This window comes from Peromyscus eremicus, chromosome 5 (genome assembly GCF_949786415.1).
Source record: "Peromyscus eremicus chromosome 5, PerEre_H2_v1, whole genome shotgun sequence".
In the NCBI taxonomy this organism is placed as follows: domain Eukaryota; kingdom Metazoa; phylum Chordata; class Mammalia; order Rodentia; family Cricetidae; genus Peromyscus; species Peromyscus eremicus.
Window position 1 is genome coordinate 38,019,604 of NC_081420.1, and position 20,936 is coordinate 38,040,539.

Here is a 20,936-nt window from a genome sequence, read left to right on the forward strand (position 1 = left end):
TACAGGTCCTCGCTAGGCAAGCCTGACGAGCTGAGCTCCATTCTGGGAACCTTTGTGAAGGTGGAAGGAGAGAATGAACACTACAGAGCTGTCCTCTGACCTCCACAGGTGCGCCATGGCATGCATGCCCCAACATGCCACAGTATGCACACACATAATAATAGATAAAAAATTAGAACTATATATCGGATTCTACATTAGACTAGTAATTAAAAATAATTTTTATTTTGACTTACATGATGGAAAGAGTGATGAATACAAATACCACAAAATGAAAAGCACTTCCCCAACTAAAACTAAAACACAGAGGTGAATACAAAAGACGTGAAATTAATTATCCATGCAATAGTCAAAACGTTTCAAATCTCAAACAAACCAAACAAAATCCCTGGAATAGCTGTGATTTGACTTTCTATAAAAGAGACATTTCAACCATTTAACGAAGATTATAGCCTATACATACTATGACTGTACAGTGTACCTTTAAAATGAGGGATATATGCATATATATAATATTTACAAATATACAAATATGTACAGCGGAACTTCACAGTTGAAAGAATATGTTGCCAGAAACCTGGCAAACAAATTTCACTTTAAAATGAAATGAACCCTTTTAAAGGCTTGCTAAAGTGTAACTATTGAACCTAATATCTAATTGGTATTTGATACAAACACATCCAGAATACAGTTCAAATTGCACTCACACATACTGTTGTCACGTCTCGGCACACCCACCCCTTCCACACTTAGTACATGGCTGAATCTCCACGCCGGTTCTGAGTTGCTGTTGAAACTGTGGGGTGGTTTCCATCTCTCAAGGCCAGGCGCTTCCTAGTCTCATGGCCAATTTTATAGAAGCAGGGACCACTTTCAGTACCCCACTATTCTACCAGGTTAGGACTCATCCAAAGTCCAGGTTCCCACCTGAAAGAACATCTTTCTGAACCTACAACTTTGGGGTATGTATTTGTCTTGGGGGAAAAAAATTATTATACGGGACCAGGCCTAGTGGCGTGTGCCTAATCCCAGCTCTGGACGCAGAGGCTGGGGAACTGTTGCAAGTTCAAGGTCAGGCTGGTCTATACATTGAGTTCCAGGCCAGTCGGGACTGCAAGAGGGAAACTATCTTAAGATAAAACAAAAACCAAACAACAATGAAAAACCAAGAGTGATAAAGATGGTTTTTGTTAAAGAACAAAAGCTTATAAGCTTCAAGTTTTTCATTTACTTTTAATAGTATAGGTCCAATCTTAAGCAGTATTTTTCAATTAATCTTTTAAACCATGTGGATAGATGATATGGAAATTCTCAGGATTGAAAAAATGACACAAGTAGTAGGAACTATAAAAAATTAAGATATAAAATATAAAACTTAGGATCCCCCCCCCCCCATAGCTTCCTGCATCCCAGGTTGCCCTGGGGACTCCTTAGGTAACTGAAGTTGACCTTGAACTTCTGATCCTACTTCCTCCACTTTTTTGAGCACTGAGCTTACATGAGCGGCACACCCAGCCTCTGCAGAGCTGGAGATGAACCCAAGCTTCGTGCACGCTGGGCAAGCACTCTTCCAAGGGAGCTCCAGCCTCAGCTCCAAAACTTAGTCTCTTATAATTGATCGTTGTGTCAGGTTCTCTAAGAAAACCTTCATTTGAAGAACTTTCTTTTTGTGCTCTGTTTTTAAAGTAGAAGTAGGTAGCTAAAGGGCCACTCAACCCTGAGACCACAGCAGGGAAGCGACAAGGCATATGATACTTATCCAAACAATGCACGAAGAGTTCACGCTTACAGATGAACTTCCACACGGGTACAAAAATGGCTATTTTCAAATTCCACAGTAAAGTAAGGTGGACGTTGAAGTGCTGTTAGACACAACTATGATGTGGTCTGGTGAGTTACACACAGCCCTGTTGTGGGGGCCAAGGAAAAGTAGATGGTACAGCGCAATTGGACTTTGAGATCCCTATACCGGCACCAGCAGCGGCACTCTGTGAGTTCCAGGGGCTGTCTGGCCACACCACAGCACCCTCTTGATGACAGGGCCAGGTATCAGGACAGCAGTCAGGCAGTGCTGAAGTGAACTTTAAAAGGCTGTGGCAACTTCGGTTCCATGACGACCTCCGACTTTAACACAGTCTCGTGGGAATTTGTCTAACTGTTCATATGCCAGCCGCCCGTCTTCTCCTGGATAGGGAACATTAAACATGAATACCACGTAGAATTTAACTTCGTTATGCATCACACAGGATAACATGGTGGAGCCATGCTATTGTTACACTTTTTTCATAGTTCCTGGGGATTGGACCCAGGGCCTCGTGCATATTAGACCAAGCACTTTCCCACTGAACTACACCCTCAGCCTTAGTAGCTAGTTACTATGATAAGAAAAAGTTGTTTTGTTTTTCTTAATTGTGTTATAGATTTCTAGGCAATGCTTAGAACAACCAGGAATTTTTGAGTTAATGTTAAGAGACTAGATGAACGGCAAGGCACAAAACTAAGCCCAAGCCCTGGCCATCTGCTGCCAACTGCACATGACAGATTGGTTTTCGTTTAGTGCATTAGTGATTTCAGTAAGTCTTATCCATGATCTCAATGTATTGAATCTCTATGTAAGTTGAGAACATTCTATATTAATTTAGTTACATTATATCATACATATGCATTGTTATACATCATATCATTATGTACATCTACAAGACTATGGTAAAAGTTAATTTTTAGCCGGGCAGTGGTAGTGCATGCCTTTAATCCCAGCACTCAGGAGGCAGAGGCAGGCGGATCTCTGTGAGTTCGAGGTCAGCCTGGGCTACAGAGTGAGTTCCAGGACAGGCTCCAAAGCTACACAGAGAAACCCTGTCTCAAAAAATAAACAAACAAAACAAAACAAAACAAAAAACCCCAAAACAAAACAAAACAAAAGTTAATTTTTAAAAGTTAGGCTTTCAAGTTTTAGCTAAAAGTTAGTCTTTACTCTTGTGGTAGTTTGTGTTGCAAGCTGCAGGAAAATGTAATGGAATCCAGCTATTATCACAAAAGCTACCACTTGGAAAGGTCAAGGACTTTTCTGAAGGTCAAGCCGTGGCTTAAAGAGCCTGGGTGATATTTTAGCTTTTGTATATCTATTAGCTGATTCCTGTAATGATTTTCTTGTATGCTATGTATGCTTCCAAGAACTCTTTTTTTTTTTTTTTTTTTTTTTGGTTTTTCGAGACAGGGTTTCTCTGTGTAGCTTTGCGCCTTTCCTGGGACTCACTTGGTAGTCCAGGCTGGCCTCGAACTCACAGAGATCCGCCTGGCTCTGCCTCCCGAGTGCTGGGATTAAAGGCGTGCGCCACCACCGCCCGGCCTGCTTCCAAGAACTCTTAACAGTATATTTTATCTGAAATACCTATCAAGCATCCAAGGCCAAATGATCTCCTGAATTAAGGTAAATTAAGCTCAGACCCTCCTTTCTTATACAGCCTTAGTGGTATTTATACTAACATAGACTCCTAACATTTACCTAACCACCTCTAGGAATGTAGTTTAAGCACATAAATTCCCTTTTTTTGATATATTAACTGATTTTAGCTCTTAGTTGACCTCCTCCTTTACCACTCCCCTTTTGGGTTGTAAAAGAAAGCCTGACAGTCACTGCCTGAGGAAAACTCTTGTCTGCCTTTATGACCCTGTAAGAATTCAAGCCTGGTGACCTGCTTTGGCTAGAGCACTGCTATTGCATGAGTATATAATTGTAAACCTCAGAGACTGAGGAGGATTTTGACTGGAGAACTAGATGGAGAACTAGAAGAATGAGATGGAAGATGAGGAAGAGAGCCAGATTGGGAAGAACGAGATGAGAAAGAACAAGATGGGGCAGAACTAAGATGAGAGAATTAAGGTAGAACTTAGAGGGGACAGCAGATAAATGTGGAGAGAAATCAGGCAAGAAAGGAGCTAAGCATGAGAACAGAACTGAAGCTGTGTAGATAAATTTTATCCTAGAGGAATAAAGTAGACAGATGAAAGAGCTGAGTGTTCTTAGATTCTTTTCCCCAAAAATCGTTCACACCATTTGTAGCTTCTCTTCTGGGCCCCTGGGAAGAAGATTATTAAGGCTGGACCATAATAATTTCCGATAAGTTTGAGTGTAATTGGCCCCATAAGCTCACAGGGAATGGCACTACTAGGTGTGGCTTTGTTGAAGTAGATGTGGTCTTGTTGGAGGAAGTGTGTCAGTGTGGAGGCGGGCTTTGAGGTTGCATATATGCTCAAGCCATGCCCAGTGTCTCAGTTCACTTCTGTTGCTTTTGGACCAAGATGTAGAACTCTCAGCTCCTTCTCCAGCACCATGTCTCACCACACTCCCAGCTGCCGCGCCCCCTGCCATGATGATAATGAACTAAACCTCTGAAACTATAAACTGCCACCTCAGTTAAATGTTTTCCTTTAGAAGAGTTGCCACGATCATGGTGTCTCTTGACAGCAATTGAAACCCTAACTAAGACAGTCCCCTAAACACACAGTGCTCCTCCAGGCAACGGCTCATTCAGTCTTGTTTATAGCCACATCTTTTATTTACTTATTATGCAGGTGGGTGCTCATAAGAGACAACATCCTGGAGTCAGGTCTCTTCTTCCACTCGGAGACAAGATCCCTCTTGTGTCTGCTGCACTACATACTCCACACTAGCTGGTTCTTGAGCTTCTGAGTGAGTCTCTTGCCTCCACCTCCCATTTATCTCACTGTAGGGATGCTGTGGTTACAGGTGTGTGTGCCTCTAGCTTTTGAAATGGGTTCTGAGGACTAAACTCATGCTGTCAGACATGTGCAGCTATCATTTTACCTCCTGAGCCATCCCTCAGGCTCTCACAGCAACATCTTACATAGCTAACATCTTGAAAATAAAATTTGTTACTGTTTAAAAAACTGTTTAAAGTATAGGGATATGAGGGCTGGGGATGAGCCAGGGATAATGTCTGTATTACAGAATGAGTCAAAAGACTGCCTTGGCTATGTTGAGAGGCTGTCATAAGAAATAAATAAAAGGCAGGTGTGGCAGTGTAGGCCTGTAAGCCTACCTACACAAGAACCTGAGGCAGGAGGATCACTACCAGTTCAAGCAAAACCTGGACAACTTAGTGAAAACCTGTCTCAGAATAAAATGTTTTAAAGGGGATGTTTTATCTAGCCCAGTTGTAGGGTACTTGCCTAGCAAGCAGGAGACCATGGTTCAATTCCTAGTTCTCTAAAAAAAAAAAAAAAAAAAAAAAAAAGTTGGCCTAGTCCAGTATCTTAGAACAATAAATATGCAACATTCTCTTGGGTGAAAGGAGAAAATGAAGCATAGAGACAGACAGGATGCAGCTTTCTTAGTGAGACAAAGTGTGACTTAATCAGCTGTGCACTAGAACTCCGTGTGAAGGACAGAGGTTAACAAAACATTGGGAATATACTGATACAAGTGGTTTGGGAGAAGGACAGATCCTCTAAATAGAGCGGAAGTTCTCTGTGAATGCCACCCAGCGCAGGGTAAGCATCCGTAATCCAAAAATCCAAATCCAAAATGCTTCAATGTCCAAATCCGTGAGCACTGTTAGGACTCCACAAGTGGGAGCCCTTGGACATGATGGGTTGTAGTCATATGTATGTGAATTTAAAATGTTACATAAACTTGCCTTTAAGATAGGCATAACAATGTATATATAACACACAGTTTTCATCTTTAAACTTTCACTTCGCTCCTAAGATATCTCACGTATATGCAAATATCCCAAATTAAAAATAAAAGGCAACAAATCTGAAACATTCTTGGTCAAAATCATTTGGGATGAGGGATGTTCAGTGCTTATTGTCAGAGTGACGGCAACCGGAGCTGGCCCTCAGGACCATCTTGCTAATACCTAGCTGTCGGTGAGCTTGGCTCTCAAGTGTCAGTTGTCTGCTAGCCTTGAGATACAGGCAGAGCTTTGGAGGACAATCTGGATTTGGGGAGTCATAGGCTCCACTGGCTTGTCTGGCATAGCCAAGGTAAAGATGTTGGCCATCAAGCTTGGTGACTTGAGTTCAATCCTTTTGATTTATATACTAGAAAGACCTTCACATAGGTGTCCTGACAGGATGTCCCCAACACATACACACTTTCACATACAAAATAAACAAATCAATGTTAAAAGAGAGGGTCTCTCAGACAGCAAAGGTTACAAGGTTGAAGTGAGTGCACACCAGTTGGTGAGGAGCTGTTGCTTGGTGCTCTCAGTGCTCATCATGACTCTAGCCCTTTGCCACAGGGTGTCTTACCTATTGCCGTTGGGAATACTGGAACACCTTATGAATTTAGGCTCGTGTGTGAGCACAGTGTACCACTATTTGTGCATCAGGGTCAAGGAAGAGTCATAACACTGAGTTCGGGCGTGGGGTCTTCCAACTCTATTGCATATCATAACCACCCAGAAGGCCCTACAATCCTAGTGCGGGGCAACCTGAAGACCTCGAGGAGCAGCCTCAGGGAGCAGAGGTGCAGTGGAGACTTGGGCGCTCAGTAAGTGGAGAAGCCTGAACCCTGCTGGTGAGGCCTGGGTTGGGTGAGCAGCATGGAAAGGCTGGTGGTGAAGCAGATGTGGGGATCATTCTTGGAGATGCAACAGGGAGGACAGCTAAGTGAGTCTTGGGGCACAGGCCATGGGGTACCCCTCCTCGGTTTACCATGGAAAGAGAGACGCTGTCTGCGCTTTCCAAACATCTGGCTATTGTTTATTTTTTTAAACCTTCATTGTTATTTCAGAACCTTGAGGGATAAAAGACTTTAAGCCACTAATACCCTGGGTACGTTTTTAGGGAATTAAATAATTTCTATATCTAAAACAGCCATACAGAATAACTATTTTATCCTTTAAGCAAATACAGACTAAGCTTCCTCTCAAATAATGGTGTATTCAACGGCAGCGCCAATTCTTATTAATCCCATCCCTGTAAGAAAGAAGGTCTCAAAATAAATGGGATTTTCATGGTGGTTATAATAACCATGAGTCTTCTTTACATGATTAAGATGTATTGTCAAACCAGAGCGGCTTTTTTCCTGGAGACATTGGCAGGATTAGGCTTAAAGACTTTGAGAGGAGCACTTTCAGACTTTAGAGTATGTGACCACAGTAACGCTTTCGGTAGCTCTCTCTCCCTTTCTCTCTCTTTCTCCCTCCCTCTTCCTCCTCCTCTCTGTGTGTATATGTGTTGATAGGGACTTGGTAGCCTACACTGGCTTGGGACTCAATGTGTAGTCCAGGCTAGCCCCAAACTTGTGGCAAGCCTCCTGCCTAAGCCTCTGAAGTGCTTGGATCACAGGTGTGAGCTAGCCGTAACAACTGTCCATTTTATGCGGCGTTGGGAAAGGTTTTCTTGACGGCTGCGGATGGTGGGTGGCTCAGTTGGCAGAGTACTGGCCTAACACGCACAAAATCCTGGATTTGATCATTAGCACCAAATAAATCAGAGGCTGTGTCACAGACCTGTAATGCTGGCTCTTGGGAGTTGAGGCAGGAGGATCAGAAGTTCAAGGTCATTTTTAGGGTACATAGTGAGTTCAAGGCTAATCTGGGACAGGGGAGACCTTGCCTTAAAAAAAGGAGAAAGAAAAAACAATCGTTGTCATGCTCATCCTCCCAAGTCTACCCAAAAGGAACCAAAAGGGCACAAACCTTCACAGAGTGAAGGCGGGGAGCTTGCCTGGCATTCCAGAATGAAATAATGCCAGGTGAGACTAGGACAGCGGGGTAATCACAGGTCACCGTGAGGCTGAGGCGACTGGGGTGCACAGCATTCACTGGAGAGGTCGGGGACGTTGACTTTGGTGTGCCATCCTCACACCGGTAGCCAGGATTTCTAGAGTTCCTATCTGGCTTCTGTGTTCCAGGTTCTACCATTTTTGCTTTTACGGGACAGTCTCACTGTGTAGCCTAAGCTGTCCTTGAACTTGAGGAGATTCTCCTGCCTCAGCCACTTCCGTGCTGGGAGTACAGGTATGAGTCACCACTCTGAAATCATAGCCTTCATTCTGAACAGGACATAGACTGATGATGAAGCCCAGGAGATAGCAAGGGAGAAAAACCCTGGTTCTTGTGCGGAGAGAACAAGGGGCAGGGCAGGATCTGGACACACTTGATCACTCCTATGTCGGGAGCAGTGTGGGTGCAGAGCCAAGGGGAAGTGGACGGAGCAGGGACAAGACACTTCCTTCCAGTTCCCAAGAGACTATCCGGAGTAGCAAACACAGACAAACTCACCAAGAGACAGGAGGGTTTCCGAGGCCACGGTTCTGATTTCTTCAGTGTCAGACTGACACAGTGTCACTAGCATTTTAATGCTTTCTGTGGCCTGCCAGGGAAAATAGATTAGTGCCTGACCCCTAGACGCAGTCTTCCAGGAGACTAAACGGCGAATTCTTGAAGCTATAGCCCACTGATTCCAAAATGACCCTCATTTTAGAACTCTCGTGCTTGTATTGAAACCACGTGTTGTGTGGAATTCTTTTCATGAGTTGGGGGTGGTTTGGAAAGAGGGCTTCTGTTCCCAGAAGGGACTGTGTCTTCTGGGAGAAAAGGAATAGAGCAGTGGCATGGTCTTCTCAGCTGGGGATATGCCTGAGTTAGAACAAGTCCGGTAGAGCCCACATAGACTGTTGCTGTACCCTATGTGTCTATCTGTGGGAAGTCTGGAGCAGAGACACTCAGCTATGATGAGTCACAGCGCACCAGGAGAGTGCCCAAATAAATACTTAACCAATGGGAACATTTTTTTGGTGGGGGTTGGGTCACTTGAAGGTAATTTTCTGACCATGTAACAAGGAAGGCAAAATTTCCCACGGCTGTTTTCCTTCACAGATCATTAACATTTCCTTTTATGGCATTAATCCCTTGTTTTCATGTCCCTCCAGGCCTGCTCCTTGTCCCATGTGCCCATCTAGGGTTTTAGTAAGCACTAAGGTGTGGCCCTCTCATCTCCCCCCACCCCAATGCTTTTGTGGTAAAGGCGGGTCCCACATGAAATCTAGCCTTCCATTGGAAATCTGCAGCCTTTGCATTTAGCTCTCTTCCTGCTCACCAATGCCTCTTCTAGCACATTACCATTGCTCAGCAGTCAGTTGCTTCCAGCATGCAGCCTGCAGTCCACATGTGGCTGAGGCTAACAGTGTAGCCTGACACAAAATCATAGACTTAAAACAGTGTGTGATTTTTTTTTTTTTTTTGGTAACTTGACTGTGAACTTTGTACATGATGACATAATGTCATGATATCAAAGGCTGCACATGCCTGCAAACTTTCAGGAGAAAGGATCAGGGAACTCAGTGGCAAACTGAGTTGAGACACTTCAGTGCAGGCTTTATTTTTCTATGCCAATTTGTACCCAGTAAACACTGGGGAAATCACCATATCATCTCTTTTGGGGGTTAAGATATTTTTCTAACATTGACCCAAAGTCACCCTGGCTCTTGTGGGCAGTGGGAAACTGCAATTATTCTCTACTTGGTGACTTTAACAAAATCCTGTGCAGTCCTTGTACAAGGAGAAAAAGGACCCTGATTATGCAGCTCCAAGGAAATAAGAGACATGGTCACAAGAAGGGCTTTGGATATGGAAGGAACCCGATATGTCCACGTGGCATGGCTTGCCTCTAAGCTTAACGGACTGAGTTGTTCTAGGGTTGACCAGAGATGGGGTCTCTGAGTCTAGACTGAGGGGCTTTGATTTTGGAAGTGTGGGACTGGAGGGCTTTGGGACTGGGCTTTACCTCCAGGCTCTTTAGTGCCAGGCAGGCTGCCTTCTGTAGCTGGAGATTGGTCTTTGTTAATGCTTCACAATAATAGAGCAAGGCCTGGAAGGGAAGAAGAGATGCTGTGAGACATTTTGAATGGTTTGTCATTCAAACAGTATGTGAGACCAGGGAACAAGGGAGGGTAATTGGGGTGGGGGAATGTTGGTGGCCATGCCAGGGGACCAACAGGCAGCACTGGGACTCATGGAACATGGCTGGGCAGTTGGCAAAGCCACAGCCGAGTGAGCCTTGGAGAGGCAAAGCCCGAGGACCATGTGTCCTGAGGACTTCATGCTGTTACTGAGCATAGCTCTGATTGTTGCCCTCAGGGTCACCACATTCCTCATCATCTGTGGGTTGTATGAAAACTCTCAGGGGGTTTCTAGCCCCTCATTGGGCAGTATTACTGATACTTACAATAATAGTGATTTGACTTTTTCCAAGCATTGCTGCTAGAGCAGATTAATGATTCAATTACCACCCTTAGAAAGAATTTAGACGCCGGGCGGTGGTGGCGCATGCCTTTAATCCCAGCACTCGGGAGGCAGAGCCAGGCAGATCTCTGTGAGTTCGAGGCCAGCCTGGTCTACCAAGTGAGTTCCAGGAAAGGTGCAAAGCTACACAGAGAAACCCTGTCTTGAAAAACCAAAAAAAAAAAAAAAAAAAAAAAAAAAAGAAAAAAAAAAGAAAAGAAAAAGAAAAGAAAAGAAAGAATTTAGACATGTAGAATTGTTAGCAAGGTTAGGTTAAGGTGTTTTTGTTAATGGCTTTGAGGTAGAAAAACTTGGGGAACAATTTAAAGTTTAGAAAGGCACATAGTTGAGTGAGGGACTTGTTGAGGTCAAGAAACAAGAATTTAGCTCAGTGGTAGAGCGCTTGCCTAGCAAGCACAAGGCCCTGGGTTTGGGCCTCAGCTCCAAAAAAAAAAAAAAAAAAAAAAAAAAGAAAAAAGAAGAGAAAAGAAAAGAAAAAGAAAAAAGAAACAAGAGCAATGACAGCCTGGCCTGGCTATTGCTGGCTGATGAACCTTTCTTGCTAGGCTAGGTTGGCGATCAAAGGTGATAATTAATTCCTTGTGCCCATTTCTGCCCTCAGCTTCCTGATATAAAAAAATGTTGATGAGTGGGTATGCACCCTGCAGATTCAAAGTAGAGCTGCCTGATTGCTTTACATTTTTATATTTGTGGTTACTTTAAGATTTTTTTTATAAAGTTACCTTTTGAGATAAATAATAAAATGATTGGTCTTTCTTTGTAACTGCAAAATACAGCTTGCCAGCAAAAGAACTGGCTGAGAAAAAGACCTTGCTTGCTTACACTCTGTTAACAAGTTGCTTGGGTATGAATGTATGTGGGTTCTTGGGACAACTTGTTTTTCACCTTACTATGTAATCATGTAAGGGATATGGAAAGCATGTTGTCTTTACTTGTGTTCATTGGGATACATAAGCTGTAAGGGAAAAAATAAAGACAGGGGAGAAGAAAAATACCAGGAAAGATGAAGAAGGAAAGATGTAGAAGGAAGACATCAGGCCATAGCTAGGAGGAAGGGAGACCTCATGAGAGACAGAAGGGAAACATCAGAAGAATCGAGTAGAACAAGCAACAGAAAGAATAATAAATCAAAGAACTGAACCTTGGCCCTCAGAAAAGTCCTCGTGCGTTTGTCTGTCTGTCCAGTAGTTCACCTGCTCTACATCTCCTCTTCTAGGCTTGCCATTCATCAGCAACCTAGGTGAGATTCTGACATGTTGGAGGGGTGTGTGTGTGTGTGTGTGTGTGTGTGTGTGTGTGTGTGTATGTGTGTGTGTGTATGTGTGTGTGTGTGTATGTGTGTGTGTGTGTATGTGTGTGTGTGTGTGTGTGTGTGTGTGTGTGTGTGTGTGTGGTGTTTCCCTTTTTTGCCAGCCCCAGAGAGTTTTGCCCCCCATTGCTGTCCCCAGAGAATTAAGTTTTACTCCCTCAGTTAAAAAAAGTCAAGTTGAAGCCGGGCGGTGGTGGCGCACGCCTTTAATCCCAGCACTCGGGAGGCAGAGCCAGGCGGATCTCTGTGAGTTCGAGGCCAGCCTGGACTACCAAGTGAGTTCCAGGAAAGGCGCAAAGCTACACAGAGAAACCCTGTCTCGAAAAACCAAAAAAAAAAAAAAAAAAAAAAAAGTCAAGTTGAGTGATTAGTTCTCTGACTCCATGGATCCCCCTCAATCCCTGAGCTGGAAAAGGCGGGACCTTGCAGCAGCAATAGGGGGACATAGAATATCTTCTCTCATATGTGATATATAAATTTTAAAATCCCCTTTTGTTTTGTTTTACGTGCATGGGTACTTTCCCTGTATGTCTGTGCATAATGTACATGCACAGACAGGAAGACTGAGGCAAATTTGAGGCCAACCTGGTCTGCATGATGAGTTTCAAGCCAGCACGGTTTGCATCAAAAGTTCCAAGCTAGGCAAGGTTATAGAGTGAGAATCTGTCTCAAACATTTAGAAGTCTAGGGCTGGAGAGATGACTCAAAGATTAAGAACATGGGTTGCTCTTCCAGGTGACCCAGGTTTGATTCCAACCACCCACATAGCAGTTCACAGTTGGCTGTAACTTCAGTCCCAAGGGATCCAATGCCCCCACCAAAGGACCAGGGAATATCATGAAAAGGGAAGCAGAAAAGAATGGAAGAGCAGGAAGACAGGGAGAAGGCTGCAAAACGCTCTCTTCAGGGCACTGTGGCACAGCTATGGCACAGCTACGATGGCACAGCTATGGCACACATGATCTGGCAGCAGCTGGGTGCCTGTACTTAGGCCTGAACAAGACTGGACCTGCCAGGTGTGGTTCACGGCGCGGCTCGTGGGGACTCTACCTCCTGACTAATAGTTGCTGATGGATTCTGGGGGAGAGTTATTATCTTTAGCTGTTTCCTGAATGGTGCATCCACTAGCTTGCAATGGGCAGGTCCAAACCCATGGGCACATAGCCCTGGTGAAACTCAATGGATCAGAGAAAGAAACAATGTGGGAAAGAGACCTGTGGGAGGAGGTAGATATGACAGAGGTAAGAGGAGATAAAAGAAGGTGGGGGTACATAGAATGTACTGTATGTGTGCACTAAGTTATCAAAGAACAAATTTAACAATAAAAATGAAAATATGCTACCCATTTTTGTATTCTAAAAATAATGAAAAGTACAGAAAGATATTAGTTAAAATATATATGTGTATAAATAAATATAAAAATTACCACCTGAGATAAACTGTAGCATGGCCTTTCACAGTTTTCAGGGTAAAAAAAAAAATCACAAAATCTCACAAGTTTGTTCAAAGAGTTGATTGGTATATTCTACCAGATCGTAGACTCAGGGTTGAAATAATGATTATAGGTTTTATTTTAGTGATCAGTTTTTTTTCCTTTGTTGGTTTTTATTTTTAAAACCATACCTTTTTGCTTTAATTGACAGAATTATGTGAATTTCTGGAGCAGAGGGCAATAACTGAAGACAAGGTGTGATGCTGAGATCTGCCACCTGTGTTCACACCTCTTCACACACTCACCATTTCTATAATGATGTGTGATGCTGAGATCTGCCTCCAGTGTTCACACCTCCTCACACTCACCATTTCTATAATGAATGTGTGATGCTGAGATCTGCCTCCTGTGTTCACACCTCTTCACACACTCACCATTTCTATAATGAATGTGTGATGCTGAGATCTGCCTCCTGTGTTCATACCTCCTCACACTCACCATTTCTATGACAATGTGTGATGCTGAGATCTGCCTCCTGTGTTCACACCTCCTCACACTCACCATTTCTATAATGAATGTGTGATGCTGAGATCTGCCTCCAGTGTTCACACCTTCTCACACACTCCCCATTTCTATGGATTGGGAAACTTTGAACTCTTCCTTTGCAGTCATTTTGAAATATATTAAAAATTGATGTGATGCTAGTAACCCTAGTAACATAGTTTGGTAGCTTCATTCCAGGCCTACCTTGAATTCTCAGTAATACTCCTGCTTCAGCCTTAAGGATGAGTGCCAGGATCAGAGCCCAGCTGTATGTTGATGGTAACTGACAGTTAAGCCTGTGGCTTGACACCCGAGGTTTAGTGTCCTACCTTTTCCCTGAAGTGCTCGTTTTTGGAGGCTGCTGCCAAGTAGAGTGTCACAGCCTCGCTGACCTCATTGTCATCTCTGGTGAGCAGCAGAGCCAGGGTCCTGAGGACTTCCTGTTGGGCAGGGAGGCTGCTGGGTGTGAAGTCGCTCATGGTCTGCAGCAGTTTCTCATCTCTCAGGGACTGCAGAGTCTGAACCATGGCAACTGGAAGGTGAAGAGCCAGAGCTCAAGTTCTGATAGTGGCAAGTTTGTCGAGAACGCAAGCATTTCATTTACGTCTTCAGTAAAAGCATATGCATAACAGACACAAGTGTATATAAAAACTTAGTCTGTGATAAAGGTGGTGTTTCAACTTAATGAGAAAAGGTCAATAATTTCAATAATTATGATGAGCTGAGGGCAAATTGTAGGAAAAATGTAAGGTGGCAAAAATATATAGATTTTTTTTTAAAGATAGGATTTCATATAGCCTAGGCCAGCCTTGAACTTGCCATAAAAGATGACCTGAAACTTCTGATCCTCCTGCTTCTTATTCTCAAATGCTATGGTTATAGGCATTCATCACACAGTACCATATAGATGAATTAAATAGTCAAATGTAAAAATATACAATGAAGAAAATAACAAGAAACATTATCTTCTTAATATTCATAGGTAAACACTGTCTTTCAGCCAAAACTATATGCCAAAACCCTAATCTTAGGTGAAGGGTCAGGACTGGAAGGGAATGTCATTTAATTGATAGGGATCTAGAGACAATATGACGAACTATAGGATTTTAAGTTCCACTGGGACAAACTGGCCGTATTCTGTGAATATGGAATAGATTCTAACCCCTAACTAGATATCCAGCAAGGATATCTCTTTGTCTCTAAAATATAATAATGAGATTGTGTCTATTCAGTAATGGGAAATACATGGGAAACAGATGGGAAATACATGGGAAATAGATGGGAAAGGAAAAGCCAAAGTTCACCTCCTGTAACAGAGTCACACCTTTCCCATAGTGAATAAAGGTGAGAATAATTTATATATTTTTGCTTTAATTTCCTGATTTCTTTGCTGTGGACGCCTGTTAGTTCCACTGCTTTATACATAAGCACACCAATAAAAATCCCCAAGGGAGTATTAAATAACAGTTAAACAAATGACAGAAAACATTTGGCAATACAAATACACAGGATACATCCAAATATAAGGGCAATATAAAACTAATAAAATTCTTTAACGTAGTTGATATTAACAGCACGAGGCATATTAGTTAAAAACAAGATATAATACTTTATAAGGAATAATCACACTGGGGACATTAGCTCAGAGTACAATGCTTGTCCAGTATGGGGGATCCTGGGTTTAATCCCCCAGTACTGCAAGAACAAACAAGAACACCAACAAACAAACAAACAAACAAACAAACAAACCCCAGTCTAAACAAGATACAATTTTGAAGTCTAAAACCTAGCATGTTCAAATGAAAAATTACAGTTAACAAGTAGGGAAAAGAGATATTTATAAAAATATATATATATATATATATATAAAAAGATATATATATATATTGAATATATATTTTCTATTTCCCAAACTTTCTGCAATGCAAAAATTATCTATTTTATAATGAAAGAAAAAAAAAGACATTTAAAAATGAGGGAAGGGCCGGGGACGTAGCCCAGTTGGTAGAGCCTCACACATACAAAGTGAATGGGTTCAATCTCCAACATCCTATAAACCGGGCATGGTGGCACACACCTGTAATCTTAGAACCTGGGAGGTAGAGGCAGGAGGTTCAGAAGTTCAAGATCATCCTTGGCTACATAGTAAGCTTGAGACCAGTCTGGGCTAGAGACCCTGTCTAATAACAAAAGCAAAAACAAGTGGCTGGAGAGGTGAATCAGCATTTACAAACACATACTACTTTTGCATAGGATCAGAGAATTTCATTCTCAGCATCCAGGTGGAATGGCTCACAACCCTTTTAACACTAGCTTTAGCGGGGTGGGGGTGGGGGGTGGGGGGTGGGTGAGGTGGTGGGGTGGGTGGGAGGGTGGGGAGTCGTACAATTCCCTCTTCTGGTCTCTATGGGCACTACACTCACATGCACAAAGCCACACTTGACACATATATGCATAATTTAAGATAAAAATAAAAGTTTAAACAAAACAAAGACAACCCCCCCCAAAACCAAACCAAACCAAACAAAAAAGCAAAACCAAAAACAACCACAAAATTTCCCAAAAGTTAAAAGGTGTTTTTTCCCACCATTATTCCCCATTCCTACTGCTGAATGAGTAGATTTTTTTCAAGGTCTATCACTAAGAGACTCAGGAATATGAACTGCCACACTAACCCCTGAGTAATTCAGATGTCTGATTAGAAAACTGATCTACCCTTGGCAAGCCAGGATCACACGTATGCCAGGAGGCTTTGCATCTGTAAGACAAGGTCTCCCTGACCTGGTCTTCTGTGCCCGGCATACCACCCACAAGGCTTTCTCTAGAGCATATGTGTTCCATGCTAGACAGAAATGTCTCCTCCTTCAGGATGCCAAACAACACCCACATTGCTGCAGGATTTAATGTTCTGGAAAGAGGAGAGCTAACCTGGATCTGAGCCTGACAAGTTGCTGCTGTGTGGTGCTGGACCAGACGCTACCTGGTCCCAGAAAACACACCCTATTCCCTCCTGTCCCTTTAGCCCGGATTGCTGCATCTTCATGGCTTTATTGAGCACAGACCCGAGAGCCAGAAACCAGTCCCTGCCCGATATTTTCTGCTTTCCCAAAGAGTGTGGTCCTCTACTCAGAGACAACATATACAATATGTGAAGTGCCCTGTGAAAGGGTTGGACCGAGCTTGCCATACCCCTCATCACCCCCTTCACCTTCCTTGAATGGGCAGCCTCGTACTTTCTACCTTTTCTCGTTTGCCCTTCCCACTGTCTCACGGCAGCCTTCGTTGGGAGTCCGCTTCTGTCTATTCTGAATAAGGATTCCACCACAAAGGCAGTATGAAACGCACTGTAAACAGGCTGAGAAAGGAAGGAGAGCAATGGGATCTCCAATGCCCTGCCAACTTCCTGTTTGGTGAACCCCTGCTGGGGACCAGTGTGCTCAGTGAGATCCTGTTCCACTACCAGGAAGTTTGCTAACACTAAAGGTCCAGAAGTCACTGAAAAGGCAAATCTCAGCTCAGCCGTGGAGGGCGAGCATCACTAATAATCCTGACTAGCAAGACCAGAGCTGATGCCAGACCGAGACACTACCCGCGGCGACACGACAGGAGACCACATCCTACCTTGCCTGGCCAGCTGGCTCAGATAAGTCTCCAGGTCAGTCACACCATGGCTGGTAAAGAAGCTGTGATACTGAAACACAGTGATGACTTCTGAGGAGAGGCTGGAGGAAAGCAGGGGCTCCGAGCAGTCCAGGATTTGGGACACCAGGGTTCTAAACACTGGGAAGGAAGAGACAAAGTGGCTTAAGGAACATGGCCATTCATTCATCCATTCATTCATCCATTAGTTCACTCATCCATTCTTTCATCTTTTATCAAGGTATTTCATGATGACTGTGATAAACCACTACACTATGGAAAATGTGACTATCATTTGTTTATCATGGTACTAATATTCCTTAACCTTTTATCATGGTACTTACATTCATCTTTAACATGGTACTTGTTATTCATGCATTCACTTAAACTATTTATTATTTATTTACTTTTATGTGTATGGCTGTCTTGCCTGCACGTATGTCTGTGGACTATGTGTGTGCTCAGTGCCCAAGGAGGCTAGGAAAGGTAATTGTATCCCTTGGGATTGGGGTTACAGACAGTTGTGAGCTGTCATGTGAGTACTGGGATTGAACTGGGGTCCTCTGGAACAGAGCAGCAAATGATTTTAACTGCTAAGCCATTACTCCAGCCCCTCATTCACCTTTTATTATGGTACTCACATTCATTCATTTATTTGTTCACTTTTTATCACACTTGTCATGTGACACATCCATTAATTTATTCATTCATCTTTTATCGTAGTAGTATAAGGTAAAGTACTTAAAGTGAGACAATCTTCAGTGTATAGCCAGATAGCCTCCCCATTTTCCATATTCACATGATACCACTCAAATCAGGATGTGAAAGATTACCAGCATCTCTTCAGGTATTCTTGGGGTCCTTCTTTTTGGTAGCTACTCAGCCTCCCCAAAAGGTAACAAATAACCTGAATTCCATTTTCTTTTCTTTTTTTTTTTTTTTTTTTGAGGCATCATAGCCCAGGTTGATGTCCAGTTTGCCATGTATCCAAGGCTGGCCTTAGGCTCTTGATTTTCTTGCTTCTGTCTCCCAGGTGTTATAATTACAGATGTTCATCATCATGCCCAGCTTCAGAACTTGAGTTTTACCAACATAAGTGAGCTTTTCCTGTTCTTGACCTCTCATGTCAACAGTATATACAGTATGTACTTTCTATGTCTTGTCTATTTTACTCAACATAGTCTCTATGAAACTCACCTGTAGAGAGACTACGTTGCCTGTAACATATAGCCTGTAACAGCAATAGAGTCTCTGAGAAGTGCTACATGATTCTCTATGATATTATAGTATCTCCATTTTTACATGGCATTTAAGTTGGCACCAAATTCTGGCTGTTGTGAGCAAAGCTGTGAGTCTCCTCATGCATGTCTTACACAGACAGGAGTGCTTAGAAAAACCCATTTCTCTTCATGTATTTAGGAGTAGAATTGCTGGCTCATGTTGTAGGCACAGACTAGGATTCCATAGAAACCTCCTACTCTTCAAAAGTCATTGTACCATCCGACACTTTTGCTTTGGAGGCACTTTCATGGAAAGAGCTTACTTTCAGACCTCTGTGCCTATGGGTCCCACAACTATGAGCCTAAGCCACTGCAGACCAAGAACACCCAGGGAAAAGCACATCTATGCTGAACACGTAGAGACTTCGAAATGCACTCACTCCCCAAGCAATGCAATCTAACAATCATTTACTTGGTGTTTGCCTAACCAAGTGTTATAAGTCATCTGGAATATACAGGAGGAAGCGTGGAGGTCATATACAAACCCATACTGGTATAAGCAAGGGATGTAAGCAAACACAGATTCAGTCATGCAAGGCAGGTTCCAGCACCATTCACCCACAGACACCAAGGGACAACTGTACAAACATGAGCAGCAAAACAGACATGGAATACTTATGGACTGGATGTGAAATGGCTCCCTCAGGCTCAAGTGTAACTTGGCCCTCAGCTGGTGGTGCCGTTTGGGAGGCTGTGGGAGCATTGGAACCTAGGGGTTAACTGGTTGCCATGGACTTGAGGTTATAACTCGGCCCATTTCTGCTTCCAATCTGTTGCCAGCCACATGCTCCTTCCACCTGGAACCAACCTGCTTCCATTGCCATGCGTTCCCTGCCAGGATGGACTGTACCTGCTGAGATGGGACCAGAATATACCTCTCCTTTACAAGCAGCTTCTGTCTGGCATTTTGTCACAGCAGGAGAAAAAAACAATGAATACAGTCCTTTAAAAAAAAAGTCACCGCTGGCATCCTGCATGCTTGGCACCTTTTTGTAGTCTAGCTGACTAGCTGATCTCCTTCCTGGAGAGCATGTATTTCTTTTTCGAGGCTGGCCTTTTTGTGTGCCCCCCCACTACCCAGGTTGCAGGGGAGGAGGAGGAGGAGGAGGAAGCCTTCTCACTGCAGTCTGTACCTGGTTCTGCCAGTCCTGGATATTCTTTGTTGACAGTTTGGGCGAAGCTGGCCTCCAGCTGCTTGATCACTCTGTCGGCAGAGCTGTGGTAGACCCCGATCGGGCTGCAGCACTTGGTCCAGAAAGACAGTAAGGACAGCTTTTTGTGGAATTCTGGGATGGCTGGAAGAGAGGGATGCCGATGAACAGGTGAAGGTGGCTGCTGGGTAGGGTGCGCAAGGTGTCCCCGGGGACATTGTAGCTTTTCTTTTGTGTTTTTTACAGACTGTATTTTTTATTTTTTAAATATTTAATTAATATAATTAATTAATTATCTAAGACTAGGTCTCATGTAACCCAGTTTGGCCCTCAAACAAAGGATAACCTTGAACTCCCTATCTTCTGGTCTAACCCCAGGCAACTTTTCTTTCTTCCTCCTTTCTTTCATTCTTTAAGCACATGGGTGCATACCAGTGTGTGTGCACGTGTGTGTGTGTGTGTGTGTGTGTGTGTGTGTGTGTGTGTGTGTGTTTTACTAGGGATTGCTCCTAGGATCCCATGAATGCTCTACTACTGACTTATATCTCCAGTCATCACTTTACTATTGATTTTGAAAAATGGTCTTGCCCAGGCTAGCTTTGATCTCACTCTATAACACAGGCTGGCATTGAACTGGCCATCCTCCTGCCTCAGTTTCCTGAGTAGTTGAGATTAGATATATCGCCACAGGCATGAAGACTGTAGTTTTCAGTTGGAACTACTACAAGACTCTGGGAATTGGCAGGTGGTGCAAAGGAAAACCTCCTCCCCTGGCTAGCAAAGAGAACACAGTGAATGATCAGCTGTTTGCTCTCAAAGACAGAAGGCTGCTCTGTCTCGGGGAGAGTACACTTAATGTCTGTGACTTTATAGCAAAACCACACAGGATCAGCGATGCAGATTTCAGGAGAAGCCCTTGGAAGGGCTGGAACACAGCAGTGTTTGCTGGAGGAGCCTTTTCCCTGCCCTGTGGCTCTCAGGCCAGAATGAGCAAACCATACAGCAGTGGATGGTGCATGCTCACAGTCACACTTCTGGGTGGCTGTGATCAGGAGGAGCCTGGGACACAAGTCGTTTGCGGCCTGAGTATCTGCCATTCTCCCACCTTTTAGACGTCTGCCAAGGTCACCACCTTTTGTAGCAGGAATAGACAGTAGAGGCCGAGATCCACAGGGAGACCCTCAGGGGAGTTTTAGGCTCAGACACAGATTACCCAGAAGTCTGTATTTCCATTTATATCTGATGTGAAAAAGACAAGCCCTTGCCTTTATGAAAGAGCCCAGTGGTCAGATCACAAAA

At 43.5% G+C, this 20,936-nt stretch overlaps 1 protein-coding gene across 1 annotated transcript in view; it reads right to left on the reverse strand.

Moving 5' to 3' along the window:
* Nucleotides 1-203: 203 nt before the first annotated feature.
* The window catches only part of Ripor2 (RHO family interacting cell polarization regulator 2), a 61,037-nt gene continuing 40,304 nt past the window's right edge, over nucleotides 204-20,936 (reverse strand). The window contains exons 16-21 of the mRNA XM_059263254.1: nucleotides 19,620-19,781; nucleotides 17,189-17,347; nucleotides 13,897-14,099; nucleotides 9,766-9,849; nucleotides 8,262-8,352; nucleotides 204-2,184 (exon numbers count right to left, since the gene is read on the reverse strand). Coding sequence (XP_059119237.1) covers nucleotides 2,084-2,184; nucleotides 8,262-8,352; nucleotides 9,766-9,849; nucleotides 13,897-14,099; nucleotides 17,189-17,347; nucleotides 19,620-19,781 — 800 coding nt within the window. The 3' untranslated portion in view covers nucleotides 204-2,083. The remainder of the gene's footprint in view (nucleotides 2,185-8,261; nucleotides 8,353-9,765; nucleotides 9,850-13,896; nucleotides 14,100-17,188; nucleotides 17,348-19,619; nucleotides 19,782-20,936) is intronic.